The sequence below is a fragment of the Rhinatrema bivittatum genome, chromosome 5 (assembly GCF_901001135.1).
Source record: "Rhinatrema bivittatum chromosome 5, aRhiBiv1.1, whole genome shotgun sequence".
NCBI lineage: Eukaryota > Metazoa > Chordata > Amphibia > Gymnophiona > Rhinatrematidae > Rhinatrema > Rhinatrema bivittatum.
In genome coordinates, this window is record NC_042619.1 from 37,018,430 (window position 1) to 37,035,213 (window position 16,784).

The window sequence follows — 16,784 nt, forward strand, 5'->3', positions numbered from 1 at the left end:
TCTGAAGTCAGCTGATGCCATTTTGACAATGGTGCAGCTGGACCCTGATGTCAGGAGTTGACAGAGCACACAACAATCGGAGAAAGTTTTATGTGCGTTGGGGAAAGTTTCTGTGGTTTGGGCTAGGGTGGGGGCAATCTAGGTTTCTAAAGTCTTTTTTTTGTTTGTTTTCTTTTTAACTATGTTGGCCGCTTTGAAGTGGGGAGGAGATGTCTTAATGAGATCAGGGGACTTTACACTTCTAGGGAGAAAGGGACATAGAGTTTGCAGGCTGTATCAGCTCCTTAAGAAAAGACACAGGAGCATTGGGGCATGCTTTATCCTGATGCTTCTGGGGAAAATTAGTTACATCTTTTGAGATGTAGTTAAAATCTGTAATCACTAAGAAAAACATGGGAAATATCAATATAAATTTACAGGTGTCATATGGAATGCCATAAATCTGCCATTTCAGACAGCATCTTAGTGCACTAAAGTTCAGTCTTCACCTTTAAAAATAGCCCATAAAGGTATTTTTGATTGATTTTATTTATTGCTTTTTTAAATATTTTTAAATACCTCGGCACATTCGGAACATCAGCTCGGTTTACAAGTAACATAATGCAGCAACTGACTTAGCAAGAAACACATAAGTGATATAGCAACAGGCTTTACAAAGCAAACACATAGAATAACAGGAATTGATTAACAATGGAAATATGTACAGAAAATATGGTGATAAAAGCAATGCTTTACCAGATAATGAATGAGTGGAGATATTAGCAGAGTCACAGGGGATGCAAATGGAGCTATTAACAGTCATAGGGGAGATATTAACAGTCATAAGGGGTTTTCTAAGGGGAAAAATGTAAAGGTTGTTAATGTTCAAGAGGAAATATTGGGGGCTTTACCAGAAACGCAGAGAATAGCGACAGTAACAGGAGGAATGGGGAGATGGCCGGGGAGGATATTAACAGAGTAAAGAGGGGTTTTCAGGGGGGATGAATTCATGGGGGGAGAAGTATTACAGGAGGTATATGTTCTAAGCTAAATTAGAAGGGAGTATTGATAGAAGGGTAAATTTTCAGCGGACAGAGGGGATGAGAACACTGGGGAGTGGGCGAATTGATTGCATGGTTAAGATGAATGCTTGTTTAAAAAGCCATGTCTTGAGATTCTGTTTGAATTTCCTTGGACATGGTTCCTGGCGAAGGCTAAGGGGCATATTGTTCCAAAGTGTAGGCCGAGCAAGGGAGAGGGCACGTTCTCTGTGAGCTTGGGTGAAGGAGTGTGCAGTGTTGCTAGGTATTGCGTTCTGGTGGGTCTGTCAGTGGTGCGGAAACTGAGGTGCTCATTGAACCAACGCATGTCTTGATTGTGGAGGGGCTTGTGGATGATGGTGAGTGATTTGAATATTATACAGGATGGGATAGGCAGCCAGTGAAGGTGTGTGAGGACAAGGGTGATATGGTGTCTGTGGGTATTGGTGAGGATGCGGGCGGCGGCATTCTGGAGTATTTGCAGGGGTTGGATGGCATTTTTTGGAAGGCCTAGGAGGATGGCCTTACAGTAATCGACTTTGGATAATATGATGGCTTGGAGAACTGTGTGAAAATCGTTAAGATGTAGGAGAGGTTTCAGTTTTTTTAGCGTTTGGAGCTTGAAGAAGCCGTCTTTTAGGGTGGTGTTATGAACATTTTTAGGTTGAAGTGGTTGTCTAGTGGGACTCCGAGGCTACGGACGTTTTGGGAAAAGGGGGTGGGGGGTGCATTGAATAGGTTGATGTTGTGGAGGGGCGAGATGAGTTCAGTTTTTGAGGTGTTGAACGCAAGGTAGTTGTTTTGATAGCAGGGTATTGATGGCAGTGAGGGCAGATCCCCAGGTTTTCATGGCTTTGGGTAAGGTGTCTGTTACAGGTATGAGGATCTGGACGTCATCCTCATAGATGAAGTGCGGAAGACCGAGTTTGGATAGGAGGTGGCAGAGGGGAAGATGTCTGTTACAGGTATGAGGATCTGGACGTCATCCTCATAGATGAAGTGCGGAAGACCGAGTTTGGATAGGAGGTGGCAGAGGGGAAGGATGTATATATTGAAGAGGGTAGAAGATAGTTAGGAACCTTGAGGTACACCTTGCGTCAGGCTAATTGGTTTGGATTCACATTGTCCAATTTTTACTCTGAATTGCCTGTTGGTTAGATATGATTGAAGCCAGCGGAGGGAGGAGCCTGATATGCCGATCTCCTTGAGGCATTTTATTAGGATATAATGGTTGACTGTGTCGAATGCAGCGGAGATATCAAGGAGGGCTAGGATGTATTCTTGTCCTTTGTCAAGAGATCTCAGAATATGATCGGACAGGGAAACAAGGAGGGTTTCGGTGCTGTGGTGCCTGCGGAATCCGTATTGGGAAGGGGAAAGGATGTGATTATCATTTAGATAGTTGGTGAGTTGCCGATTGATTGTTTTTTCTAGGATTTTTGAAATAAAGGGAAGGTTGGAGATGGGGGCGATAGCAGGATCAGATCGGTCAAGGGACGTTTTTTAAAACAGGTTTTATTATGGCCTGTTTAAGTTGTTTGGGGACAGTGCCATGCGATATGGAGCAGTTGATGTTGGATATGGGGTGGGAGATGATGTTAGGAATAGAGAGAAGTGGTTTGGTGGGGATGGTATTTGCGGGGTGAACTGCAGGGTTGATTAACTACTTTCCTAGCATGTAGCCAGATGGACTCAGAACAAGTGGGTATAGTGTGCTCGTGCTAGCAATTGGAGACTGTTCTGACGTCAGCACGGGTACATATACCCCCACAGGAAGTGAGGCAATTCAGTAATTTCCGTCTCCAAAGCAGTTTGGAGAGCCTGCACGCTCGCTGAGCGTGTTTTCCAATACTACTTTCTATTTTCTACTTTCTATATTCTACTCTAAAAATCTACAGGAACATCGAGCCCCGCACTCCTGCGGTGATACCCTCAGGTCCCTCCCCCAGTTGAGTTTCCCGGGGTGATTTCCGCGATCCCTCAGAGGTCTAGGCCTCGGTCCGGTGGCCGAATCGCGGCAGGGATCTAGCCCCCGAGCAAGAAGGGCTTGGGCCGGGCTGAGAGGCGCCTCGGTCCCGGCGTGGACCTAGAGGCAGCGGGTGCATTTCCTCAAGCGCGGCAGTGAAGGTATTTCCCCTCTCCCCCCGCAGCCGGAGACCGCCCGGGTTCCAGCCGGGAAGCGCTGAGGATCAGGTAAGGCGTACATCTCTTACTTTTGGTCTCCGAGGTACGAGGATCAGCGGCATTGCCTGTATGCGGCACACCGTGGAGGTCGCCATTTTGTCGGCCTTGTTCAGGTATTGAGCGCCCATGATAGGCGCCTGTGTATCATTGAGCGTATATTGCTGACCGCATATTATTAAGTGCATATTGTATATCATTGAGTGTATATTGCTGACCGCATAGTATTAAGCGCATATTGTATATCATTGAGCGTATATTGCTGACCGCATAGTATTAAGCGCGTATTGTATATCATTGAGCGTATATTGCTGACCGCATAGTATTGAGCGCCTATTGTATATCATTGAGCGTATATTGCTGACCGCATATTATTGAGCGCATATTGTATTAAGCGCATATTCTTCAGCGCAACATTCGCAAGCCGCAATGGAACACTCGAACGCCCCGTTGTCTCCTGCGGCAGCGCCTCTTGATTCCGGCGTGAAAGCTCTCGGCCTCTGCTCAGCATGCCAGCTTAGGGCCATGCACAGCGAGGAGCCAGACTCCCTTTGTGCCCAATGTGAGGAGGCAGTGGGAGCCTCGGGCCAGGACCAGTCTCAACCGAGGTTTGCTGACAGTTCCCCAGGGGCCACCCCGGATCTAGCGGGCAGTCTCGAACAACCTGGGGGACCTGGTACCCCGACGACTAGAGACCGCTTCCATTTCCTGGGTGGATCTCTTTAAGGGGATCCATGCCTTTGTACAGATGCAATCAGCTTCCCGTCCAGGCCCTGCTGCTGCTCCAGCTGATCCTGCCCCTGGACCTTCGCGCCCTTATCGTGGGCACCCGCCTCCGGGCAGTCCAGTTCATGCGGACCCTGATGTCTCGGAGGACGAGTCCGAATCCCCCGAGGAGGGGGAACTTCCCTCTGGGATGGAGCCATATCGAACCATGAGGCGGTTCTTTCCCAAGGAAGATCTCTCCGACCTGGTATCTCAGTGCCTGGCGGAGTTGGCTATTACAGGCCCCAGCACTATGGTGCCATCTACGCAGAACCCTCTGCTGGAAGGTCTTCGTCCTACAGCCCGCCATTTTCCCTTCTTGCAAGCAGCACAGCAACTGATAGATTTGGAATGGGCTGCACCAGCGGCCTCATTCAAAGGGGGTCGGGCCCTGACGGGCATGTACTCCCTGGACCCGGCAATCAAGGAGATGCTGGCGTGCCCTCGGGTGGACGCCTTGGTTAGCGCTGTGGTCAAGCTCACAACCATTCCAGTTGAGGGGGGGGGGGGCGGCCCTCAAGGAGCCTCATGACCGGCGACTGGACGCCATCCTGAAACAGACCTTTGAGGTGGCAGCTCTATCTTTGCAGATTGCAACCTGCTGCATAGTGGTGACGCGTTCCTGTTTGTCACAGGTCAGGAACAATGCTCCGGCAGCAGACATGGAGTCAGCTCTCTCGTTCCTCACAGATACCGCATCCGACCTAGTCCGTACGACGGCCAAGGGGGTCTCATCCTCGGCTACAGGGAGTTCACCTAAGCAAGGTCGTAAGCCTGTCCCCACCGAGCTTGGATCATCCTCACGACTGATGCGAGCCTCCAAGGGTGGGTAGCTCACTGTTAGGAACTAACAGCCCAGGGACGATGGACCAAGGAAGAGGCAAATTGAACCATAAACCGCCTGGAAGTGTGAGCGGTCATATTAGCATGCCTGCAGTTCAGCCACAGGCTCCAGGGCAAGCAATTAGCACGATGTCTGATAATGCAACAACGGTTGCCTACATCGACCGCTAGGGAGGAACCAAGAGCCACTAAGAATCTTTGGAAATAGACCTCCTTATGGAATGGGCAGAGTTGAACCTACAAGGGATCTCTGCCTCCCACATCGTGGGAAAAGGCAACATCACAGCAGACTTTCTCAGCAAAGAAAGCCTAGATCCGGGGGAATGGACGCTGTCAACCAGAAGCTTCCAGCTCCTGGTGGATTGCTGGGGCCTCCCATCCTTTGATCTCCTGGCTACATCTCACAATGTGAAGGTTCCCCGGTTCTTCAGTCATAGACTAGATCGGCGCTCCCAAGGGATCGACGTCCTTATCCAGACCTGGCCAGAGAAGGACTTACTTGTACGCCTTTCCTCCGTGGCCTCTACTGGGCAAGATCATCCGCAAGATTGAACACCACAGAAAACTAGTCCTGGTGGCCCCGGATTGGCCCAGGTGTCCTTGGTATGCGGACATGTGGAGGCTTCTTGTGGAACATAAGAAAATGCCATACTGGGTCAGACCAAGGGTCCATCAAGCCCAGCATCCTGCTTCCAACAGTGGCCAATCCAGGCCACAAGAACCTGGCAAGTACCCAAAAACTAAGTCTATTCCATGTTACCATTGCTAATGGCAGTGGCTATTCTCTAGGTGAACTTAATAGCAGGTAATGGACTTCTCCTCCAAGAACTTATCCAATCCTTTTTTAAACACAGCTATACTAACTGCACTAACCACATCCTCTGGCAACAAATTCCAGAGTTTAATTGTGCGTTGAGTAAAAAAGAACTTTCTCCGATTAGTTTTAAATGTGCCCCATGCTAACTTCATGGAGTGCCCCCTAGTCTTTCTACTATCCGAAAGAGTAAATAACCGATTCACATCTACCCGTTCTAGACCTCTCATGATTTTAAACACCTCTATCATATCTCCCCTCAGTCGTCTCTTCTCCAAGCTGAAAAGTCCTAACCTCTTTAGTCTTTCCTCATAGGGGAGTTGTTCCATTCCCCTTATCATTTTGGTGGCCTTTCTCTGTACCTTCTCCATCGCAATTATATCTTTTTTGAGATGCGGAGAGTCCCCTTTGCCTCCCCCCGCACGGGAACTTTCTCCAGCAAGGTCCGATCTTTCATGAAGATCCAGCTTGATTCTCTCTTATGGTCTGGCCCTTGAGAGGGCTCGCCTGACGAAGTGTGGATATTTGGCGGCTGTGATCACCACATTGCTTCGTGCGCGGAAGTTCTCAACGTCCTTGCCGTACATACGGATCTGCAGAATATTTGAGGCCTGGTGCAAGGAGCGTGAGGTGCCCCCCGCGAATGGCCAAGATCTTCATGGTCCTGGAAATTTTACACGATGGCCTAAACAGGATGGCCTCAATTCCCTGAAAGTACAGGTGGCAGTCCTCTCCTGCTTCAGCGCTGAGGTGAATAGAACCAGGCTGTCGGTGCATCCGGATTTGGCCCATTTTCTAAAAGGGGTTCAACAAATCTGACCGCCCTAAAATGACCGGTCCCCCTATGGAACCTCAATCTAGTATTGGACTTTCTGCCAGGGCCTTCCTTCAGACAACTACGCAATCTGTCGCTATACCTATTAACACTAAAGGCTGTATTCTTGGTGGCAATATTCTCGGCTTGTCACATCTCTATGCTACAGGTGCTTTCTTGGGAACTGTTCCTTCGGTTTACTTCAGGAATAGTACAGCTGTGCATCGTCCCCTCCTTATCAAAGGGAGTCTCGGAGTTTCACATGAACCAGCCCATTTCCTTACTGTCCCTGGACAGACGCAAGGACATGGAAGACTACCGCCTTCTACACCATTTAAATATCAGTAGACTTTTAGTGCGGTATCTGGAACATTCAGAACTGGTGCGCAAGAATGACTGCTTGTTCGTTCTTCACGGGGGCAGAAAACAAGGCGAAGCGGCTTCGCAAGCTACCATAGCTTGCTAGATCAAGGAAGTGATCACGGGAGTGTAGGTAGAGGCAGGGAAATCCTTACCCATTCCGGTTAAAGCTCATTCCACTAGGGCCCAGGCAGAATCCTGGGCGGAAGCTAAACTACTGTCTCCCTTTGAAATCTGTTGAGCAGCAATGTGGTCTTCCCTGCACACCTTCTCCAGGTTCTATCACCTGGATGTCTAGGCCGGAGAGGACGCAGCCTTGCAATGATGGTGCTAACCGGACTGTGGGCAGCCTCCCGCCCCATTTGGGAGTAGCTTTTGTACATCCACTGGTCCTGAGTCCATCTGGCTACATGCTAGGAAATGGAGAAATTACTTACCTTATAATTTCGTTTTCCTTAGTGTAGACAGATGGACTTCGCATCCTACCCACAGCTGCCTAAGAACGGTACCAAAGCATCACCAAGGAGGTGAATGTCGATTCCATGACATTATGGGTAAGCCGTTGCCCCATCTATATTATCGCTGGGATCCAGCGCTTACGTTTGGTTGAGTACAGTTGCAGTTTCCAGGTTTTTAATCAAAGTTTTTTAATTTAGTTTTTAAGCAAGTTATAAAGTTGTTACCAAATTCTAATCAAGTTTTTCAATAGTATGTCCACAATGGCTTTTGAAGAGAATACTGAATGAGTGAAGTCAGCTTTGAAACCTGACTCAGACTCCATCTGCTAGCAGGGGAGCACATAACCCACTGGTCCTGAGTCCATCTGTCTACACTAAAGAAAATAAAATTATCAGTTAAGAAATTTCTCCATTTATTTTCCTTTTCTTGTGCAAGCTGTGTCTTCCTGTTTGCTTGTTTTATGACTTATACATGTGCAAAGTGCTTAGGGAACATTTCTCAGAACCCCTCCTCAAACATCATCTACTCAACAACTCCCTATCTAGCCAAACCACACACCCACAGTCCCATGCCCCCACCCCCCACATACACACATACCCACACTTCTCATTCTCCACTAAAATACAACCCAACAACTTCTTCCCCCCATACACCTCTTCTACAGAAATGTTGGAAAACATTCCCAAAGCCATACCTATGCATGCATGTTTTACTTTTTTTTTCTCTTTTCAGTTCTTTCTGTTTAGTGTGAATGCTCCCTAGTTTTATTTTAGAAGTTTATTCTGCTTTTCCTATTAATCAGAAAATTGTCTTTCTCCGAGGACAAGCAGGATGGTAGTCTTTACCCATGCGTGACATCAGATGGAGTCCCGAAGTGGAAAACTTAAGTTAAAGCTTCTAGAACTTTGACTAGACACACTGAACATGCCCAACATGCCCTATTCCACGTGTCCATGTGGGGTCCCTCTCAGTCTCTTCGGAGACACCATGGCCCAACTTCTGGACCACCATGATACCCTCCAATATCTGCCAGACCTGTCGTCCTCTTCTAGGAGACCAGCAAGACGGTGACAGTGGAAGTCTTTTGCCAAAGGAAGTACTATGCTCCACCCCTTCATTCCCGTCAACACCATCAGGGCTCCCGTCCCAGGCAGCAAAGAGCTCCTAAACCCCAGCCGGTGCTTCATTCAACTCCAGGGACAGGGTTTTGACTGGGTCATAGTGAGCGTAGGCCAGTCACTCATACCCGAGACGGTGGACCCTTCTGTCGGGGGCAGGCTGCGGTTCTTTGCGAACCAGTGGCCCAATATAACCTCGGATCAGTGGATTCTTTCCATTGTCCGTCAAGGGTATTAATTGAACCTATTGGGTGTCCTGCTGAATTGCCCTCCATACCCGTTTTGGAGGCCAGTAGCGCATGAGGAGGTACTGCTAGTGGAGCTGTCTTCTCTCTTAACAGCCATGACGGTTGAGCACATATCACCGGGGCAAAGAGGGCAGGGATTCTTCTCCAAGAACTTCCTGATTCCAAAGAGAACAGGATGATTCCGTCCCATCCTAGACCTAAGGGCCTTGAAGAAGTTTATAAAAAAAGAAAAGTCTGCGAGAGTTTCCCTGGGTACCTTGATCCCCCTTTTACAAAAAGGGGACTGGCTGTGCTCCCTCGATCTAAAGGACGTATACACTCACATCGAGATCTTCCCTGGTCACAGGAAGTATCTCCGATTTGTGGTGGGAAAACAAGTCCAGTACCGGGTGTTGCCATTTGGGCTAGCGTCAGCCCCATGAGTCTTCATAAAATGCCTGGCTGTGGTGGCAGTGCACCTCCGCAGGCTGGGAGTGCATATTTTCCCATATCTGGATAATTGGCTGGGAAGAGCACATCTCAGGCAGGTGTCGCCAGGTCCATGTGCTTGACCATCTGAGTGTTAAGTCACTAGGGTTTGTCATCAACTACCCGGAGTCCCATCTCAGCCCGTCATGTCAGTTGCCCTGCTAGACACGACTGAGGCCAAGGCCTTCCTGCCTCATCAAAGGGCTGTCTCCTTGGCGACCATTGCGGCAGAGCCAGCAGGTGTCAGCCTGGCACATGTTGAGGCTGTTGGGCTACATGACCGCAACCGTGCATGTCACTCCCTTGGCACGTTTATACATGCGCATTACTGTCTGGATAGAGATGGCTGACAAGACAGGTTCGGCCAGTCTGTCCTCTGGAATTTCTTTGAGGTGTAGAATCCAACTCTCCCTGCCTAATGTCCATTGTTTGGGTTCAGGCTGTCTCCCCCCTCTATTACCAACAGCACTGATGTGACTGTTGGCACCTGGTTGGTGTCTTTTGGTCCCCTTTTGTGTTGAGGAGCAGCCTGTAGCAAGGGATTCACCCATGTGTGAAGACTACCATCCTGCTTGTCCTAGGAGAAATTAGAATTGCTTACTTGTAACAGGTGTTCTCCTAGGACAGCAGGTGGTAGTCCTCGCAAAACCTGCCTGTCACTCTGTGGAGTTGGGTTTCTCCTATGGTTATTTTATTTTTATCATAATTCTATGTGAAGAGGGACCCCGAGTGGCCACATGGTATAAGGCATACTAGGCAATTTCAATGTAGCCAGTCAAAGTTCTGGAAACTTTGACATAAGTCTTTCGTGCTGGGCTCCATCCGATGATGTCACCCATGTGTGAGGACTCGCATTCTGCTGTCCTAGGAGAGCACCTGTTACAGGTAAGCAACTCTACTTTCTGTCTCAATTGTTGAAGACATCCTTTAAACCAATAGAATCAGCTTCACTTAAGTTTTTGACTTGGAAAGTAATGATTCTTGTAGTGGGTAGCATCAGCCAGAAGTCAGCGAACTTCAACATTAGTTTACTATCTGCCATACATGCAGTTCTTACACAATAGGGTGATATTTCATACCCACCCCAAGTTTCTACCTTAAGTCGTATCCGCTTTCCATGTTAATTAGTCCATTGTATTACCAACCTTCTCCCTGATGAAGGGGAAAAGGCCCTTCATACTTTAGATAACAAGTTATCCCATCGCCATAGAATTTCTCACCTAATTTATTTTTATTTTCATCATGTCAATTCTTCACGCTTGTAATACTTATATATATTGTTACATTTTTTCATTGTCATCATGTTAATTTCCCTTCCTATAATATGCATTGATATAGTTACACTTTCGTTTCTCCCTCTATTTTTTCATTATCTAGTTCCATTTTCTTGTGTATTTTTACTTTTTGTTCCTTTTCTTTTTGTCCATTCCCCCCACCTGTTCCATGTATTTTCTACCTTCAATTTATTGTAAACCGATATGATGATTCACACTGTCGGTACAAAAATATTCATTCATAAATAAATAGTGTATTGGTCTACAATAAGAGAAGAACTCAGCCACATCGCCAAGCTTCGCAGCTCTTTGTATCTTATGATCATAACAGATTTGGCATAGCCGTCATCAAATGAATATTTTCTCAGTGGATAGCGGTCTGCATCCAGCAGTGCTACACAGCCACAGACCTGCAAATTACAGACTGTCAAGTTAGAGCTATAGCCTTTTTCATTGTTCATCTGCACATGTTACACCTCTAAGATTATCAGCAAATCTGCTACTTGGGCATCAGTGCATATCTTTATGTTCTATTAATGTTTGGACAACCTCTTGAGTGACAGTAAATTTGGACAAGCAGCTTTGCATAGCCTAGTCATCCAGTAGTCTGTTCTCTACTTCGGGGTCTGAGTTGCTTATCCACAAACATTCCACTGCAACTCTCAGCATGGGAGTCCCCATATGTCATGGCTAATACATCCTGCTATCCATGGAAAACACCATTTATGGTAAGCACACTTGCTGTTTTGTCTTATAGGTTGGCCCTTGAGAGGGGACATTCGTTAAGATGGGTTATTCCTAGGGCATTGTGAATTCTCTTATGGGCAAAGAAGGTTTCTACATTGTTTGAGTATGAGAGTCTGGAGGATCTTTGAGGACTGCTGTACAGGTAGAGGAGTGTCAACCAAAAGATCTTTGTTGCTGTCAATTTTGGATTTTCTTCAGGGGGGGCATGATTAAAGGGTTGTCCCTAAATTCTCTGAAGATGCAGGTAGCAGCTATTGCTTGTTACAGAGGTGTTTAGGTTCCTTTGGGTGTTGAAGCATGTTTGGCCGCTTGTGTGATAATTAGTCTCTGCCTGGGATCTGAATTTGTTTTTGTTTTTTCTAACTGGTCAACCTTTTGAGCCAATGAGGACTGTTACTGTAAAACATCTTACTCTTAATATGGTGTTTTTGGTGGCAGTCTGTTCAACCAGGCTTGATTCGGACTTTCAGGCTCTCTTTTAGGGATCCATTTCTGAGTTTTTCAGCGGAGACCGTATATGTTTGCACAGTGCTTTTGTTCCTTCCCAAGGTAGTTGTCATCCTCTCATCTTAATCAGGAGGTGTCTGTCCTCTTTCCAGAGGGCTCACGATGGAGGAGTATATTCTGTTACATCATCTTTGTCTTATTTAGTAGTCCCAGGAAGGGATGATGCAGTATCAGAGGTGTTCATAGGTCAGTGAATTAAGTTCATAGGTTTGGCCTGTGTTGACAGAGGCTTTCCTCTTCCCAAAAGGTTGAGGGTGCATTCTACCAGGGCACAGGCTCTCTTTGGCTGAGAATGTTTGGCATTGTCACTGGAAATTTGCAAAGCAGCAACTTGGTCTTTGTTATTTTTTCAAAAGCATAATGGCCTTGTTTCTGAGCCAGAGAAGAGACAGCTTTTGGCTCAGGGGTCTTCAAAGAACAGTTGGTGGTGACCCAACTAGTTGAGGGCTTGCTTGGGTACATCCCATGCATCTAGACTGGTTTGGCTGGATGGAGAGGAAGGAGAAAATAATTGTTACCTGATAATTTTTTTTCCTTGAGTCCAATCAGATAAGTCCATTTCCCCCCCCCCCCCCCCCCCGTCTGCTAAGAATCTTTTCTGCTTTTTTGATGTTTGTGACTTTTGCTGAAGCAAGAAGCGTATTCTCAACAAAATTAGTTAAACCACAAGAAACTATTGTGTTTTTTTCTTTCAATGTTGTGAAGGTTCTTGTATGTGTGTGTATATATATATATATATATATTTTTTTTTTTTTAGTCTAATTTGTTGTACACCCTTTGGTTCTAAGGCTTGGGAGATCATCTCTATATTAGCTTGTTACATAGAATAATGGCAGACTGAGTGCAGCATGGGTCTCTATAAGGAATGATATTGGCAAACTTGCTTTTTCTCACTCTCCATCTGCTGGCAGGGGAGTATAACCCATGCATCTGGTCTGGTCTGGCTGAACTCAGGAAAGGAAATTATCAGATAAGAATTAGTTTACCTAGTTGTTCAAGCTATAACATGGAGCTGTTTACTCTCTGTGGAAATGGTAATCAAAGTGTATTATTTCTGTTTCGACTAATGCCAAGAAAACAAGTTACCTTTCTGGTACATGTGTTCAGTTAATAGTTCTTTATTGGTGCTAGCATGGAGTTGGAAAACAGCACCTAGAATTTCCCCCTAAACTGTGCCAATAATTTACATTAATTATGGTAAACAGTACATTTGGATAGCTGCTTTAAAATATTAATTACATCTCACTATTGTTGAGGTGTTTATTTTGATTTTCCTGGTTATATTTGCAGTCTTGTGACCAATTTACCAAATATTTTGGAGAGAGTTAATCCCTGCACTGTATTTTTTCAATATGGTCCATGTCTAGGACTCTGAAAATTGTTGGTAGAATTCTTAAACTTCTGAAAGGTTTACTGTTTTTCGTGAACATACTAAGGCTCTATGTTTGTATTTTCAGGCAGTCTCTCTTGGTGCTCAGCAAGGGATAACTAGCATGGGATCTATTTCAGCACCTTCTAAACTGCATGCCTCTCAGATGCCTCCACACATGCCCATTAGAGCTGTGCACCAAATTTCTGTTCATCCAGAAAAAATTCGCCCATTGCCCCCTCCTCAGCTTCATGACATGAAAGTACCAACTAGAGATCCTCGCCTTAATAGAATGAGTCAACATTCATTTCATAATAAAGATCAAGGCCACAAAAAAGAATTTCCAACAAGTACAATGATGAATTTGGCTGAGAACAAAGCAGCTAAAATTGTGCCAGTGGAAAAATCAAATTTGTCTAAGCAAGAGAAAATAAAAATAACTGAAAAAATTCCAAGGAGAGAGCTTGATCCTCTTGAAGGAAAATCTAAGTCAAAATCACCATCACCTTTGAAAAATAAGTTATCCCACACAAAAGATGTTAAAATCCCAGAAGGTGAGAATACAAGAGAACCAGAGAATAGCAAGAAAGATCCGCGGCTAAGAAAACATCTTCAAGATAAGCTGGATGAGAAAGATGATGATTCAAAGGATAAGAGAAAAAGTGTGGAAAAAAAAGAGAAAGATGAGCACAAATCTTCTGAACATAGAACTGGAGGAAGCAGAAGCAAAATTGTGAATGGAGTTGTTCAAAAGCAGGATGTTCATATGGAGGAGACTGAGAAACTGGTTGGAAAAACAGGAAGATCAAGTAATAGAAAAAGGTCACGATCCCGTTCGCCAAAGTCTCGATCACCAGGTACACACTCTCCCAAAAGGAGAGAGAGGAGATCTCCCAAAAGGCGACAGAGAAGTTTATCCCCACCCCCTTCTCTTAAAAGTGGAAAAGTGCGTCAGTCAGGTCTTAAACAATCTCATGTAGAGGAGTTTACGCAGAATTCCAGGGAAGAAAGGATTGCAAATAAAAGGAGCCTTAAACCAGATACACGTGATATCAGGAGGCCAAAGAAAGCTCAAGAAGACAGACAACCAGATACAGCGAATCAACATTCTACAAAATCTACTTCAGAGCCAAAAGATAACCTGGAAAACTGGCACGGTTCCAAGTCTAACAAAAGATGGAAGTCTGGTTGGGAGGAAAATAAAAAGTAAGTTTTCTAAATGTTTGGAACAGTAGTGTTGTATGCGCAATAGGTTAAGAGAATTATGATGTGGTTATGGTCTATTCTACCAGCTAATTGCCAGTGACCCAGGTTCAATTATTTGAGCTGAAGGCAAGAGCATCACAACAAGTTTAAAGATTTGTTTGGTATGCTTATGAACATATTACTGACCAGACCAGGGCTGCTATGGAGAATATATAATATATATATATATTTTTTTAGTACTTTTTAAATTGATTACTCTGAAGAATCTCTCTCTTTTCAAGTTTGAGGACCACAGCTCCCAACTTTTAAATGCTAGTGCTTTTTTTTTTTTTGCTTGATTTCTTTTTAGGTAGAGGTTTTTTTTTTGTTGTCACTCAAAGCATTGTTGGTTATTCTTTCTTTGAGGTTATTGTTTGTTTTGTTACGAACCATGTTTTTATGAGATTATCCAATATGGTATGCACACTGTTTAGAAATAGAGTATTAAACTTCTAATGTCTGCTTTTTTGAGTAGTTTAGTGTGGTGCTGCTGGTCTGGTATGTTTTAACCAAATATACCATTAACTTCAGTGTCTGTACTGGGTTGCCTGTGCAGTTCATTGGTGAGTTATATTATGAACTATTTCTGAATCATTTTAGTGAGAATATGTTCAGATAAAGCAACTAAATAGTTGAGATTTTTTCTTTTACAGGAAATAAATGTATACCTTTGAGATAATACAATTTTATATTGCTTTCAGCTCACAGCAGAGTGAAGACCAAGGATTAAACAAATCACCTCATCCAAGGCACAGGGATAGCTGGCAGAATAACAAAGGAATTTTATCACCTCGAACTCCCAAACAGCAGCATCGCTTAAGTGTAGATGCTAATCTACAGATTCCTAAAGAATTAACATCTGCAAGCAAGGCAGATTTACTTAAAAAGGTAATTGTGATCTGAAACACTTTGGTTATATATATATATATATATATATATATATATATATATATATGTATATATAACAGGACCTGGGATCCATGGATGGGTAAAATGTCCAGGCGCAAAAAGAGTGTATTTGTTTTTGTGTGCATTTTTCTATGGAGGGGAGTCCATAGCTTTCATATATTCTCAGGTGGTCCATGACCCAAAACAATTAAGAGCCACTGATTTACTTCATCCATTGTTAACTGTACTTTTGAGTCTTATGTTATAAAGCAAGTTATAAACTAAAGAATTTTATAACCTCTTCAAGTAACTTTAAAATCTTATGGATATAAGCTTATTTTCTAAGTTTAAACATGTGAATGATCCTGCATCACTTTGACACCTCTCTTAACAGCCATGACGGTTGAGCACATATCACCGGGGCAAAGAGGGCAGGGATTCTTCTCCAAGAACTTCCTGATTCCAAAGAGAACAGGATGATTCCGTCCCATCCTAGACCTAAGGGCCTTGAAGAAGTTTATAAAAAAAAGAAAAGTCTGCGAGAGTTTCCCTGGGTACCTTGATCCCCCTTTTACAAAAAGGGGACTGGCTGTGCTCCCTCGATCTAAAGGACGTATACACTCACATCGAGATCTTCCCTGGTCACAGGAAGTATCTCCGATTTGTGGTGGGAAAACAAGTCCAGTACCGGGTGTTGCCATTTGGGCTAGCGTCAGCCCCATGAGTCTTCATAAAATGCCTGGCTGTGGTGGCTGTGGTGGCAGTGCACCTCCGCAGGCTGGGAGTGCATATTTTCCCATATCTGGATAATTGGCTGGGAAGAGCACATCTCAGGCAGGTGTCGCCAGGTCCATGTGCTTGACCATCTGAGTGTTAAGTCACTAGGGTTTGTCATCAACTACCCGGAGTCCCATCTCAGCCCGTCATGTCAGTTGCCCTGCTAGACACGACTGAGGCCAAGGCCTTCCTGCCTCATCAAACTGTTTTCCCAGAAAAGTACTCTTTTTAGATCAGAGGGCATTTAGAATGGAATGGTAATGTTTTTCAGCCCATATTTCTGATTCAATGTCGTCTTTAAAACCATTTTCAAGAGAATGCTGGCTCCCTTGTTTCAGAAATAAGAACTTAAGAAATTGCCATGCTGGGTCAGACCAAGGGTCCATGAAGCCCAGCATCCTGTTTCCAACAGAGGCCAAACCTGGCAATTACCCAAACACTAAGAAGATCCCATGCTACTAATGCAATTAATAGCAGTGGCTATTCCCTAAGTAAACTTGATTAATAGCAATTAATGGACTTCTCCTCCAAGAACTTATCCAAACCTTTTTTGAACCCAGCTACACTAACAGCACCAACCACAACCTCTAGCAACAAATTCCAGAGCTTAACTGTGCATTGAGTGAAAAAGAATTTTCTCCGATTAGTCTTAAATGTGCTACTTGCTAACTTCATGGAATGACCCCTAGTCCTTCTATTATCCGAAAGTGTAAATAACCGTTTCACATTTACTCGTTCAAGACCTCTCATGATTTTAAAGACCTCTATCATATCCCCCCTATAATAATTTTGTGTCCCTAGTTGTCGACATAAGTTGACTTAGAGACTTTAAAGTCATTTAGCTTTCTCAACCAGTTTAAAAGTTAAAATATGTATATTCGATTTACA

The 16,784-nt window shown here is 44.7% G+C and overlaps 1 protein-coding gene across 1 annotated transcript in view; it reads left to right on the forward strand.

The window, feature by feature from the left end:
- The window catches only part of PCF11 (PCF11 cleavage and polyadenylation factor subunit), a 111,930-nt gene that overhangs the window by 18,830 nt on the left and 76,316 nt on the right, over positions 1-16,784 (forward strand). The window contains exons 5-6 of the mRNA XM_029602222.1: positions 13,075-14,192; positions 14,933-15,119. Of these exons, the coding sequence (XP_029458082.1) occupies positions 13,075-14,192; positions 14,933-15,119 (1,305 nt within the window). The remainder of the gene's footprint in view (positions 1-13,074; positions 14,193-14,932; positions 15,120-16,784) is intronic.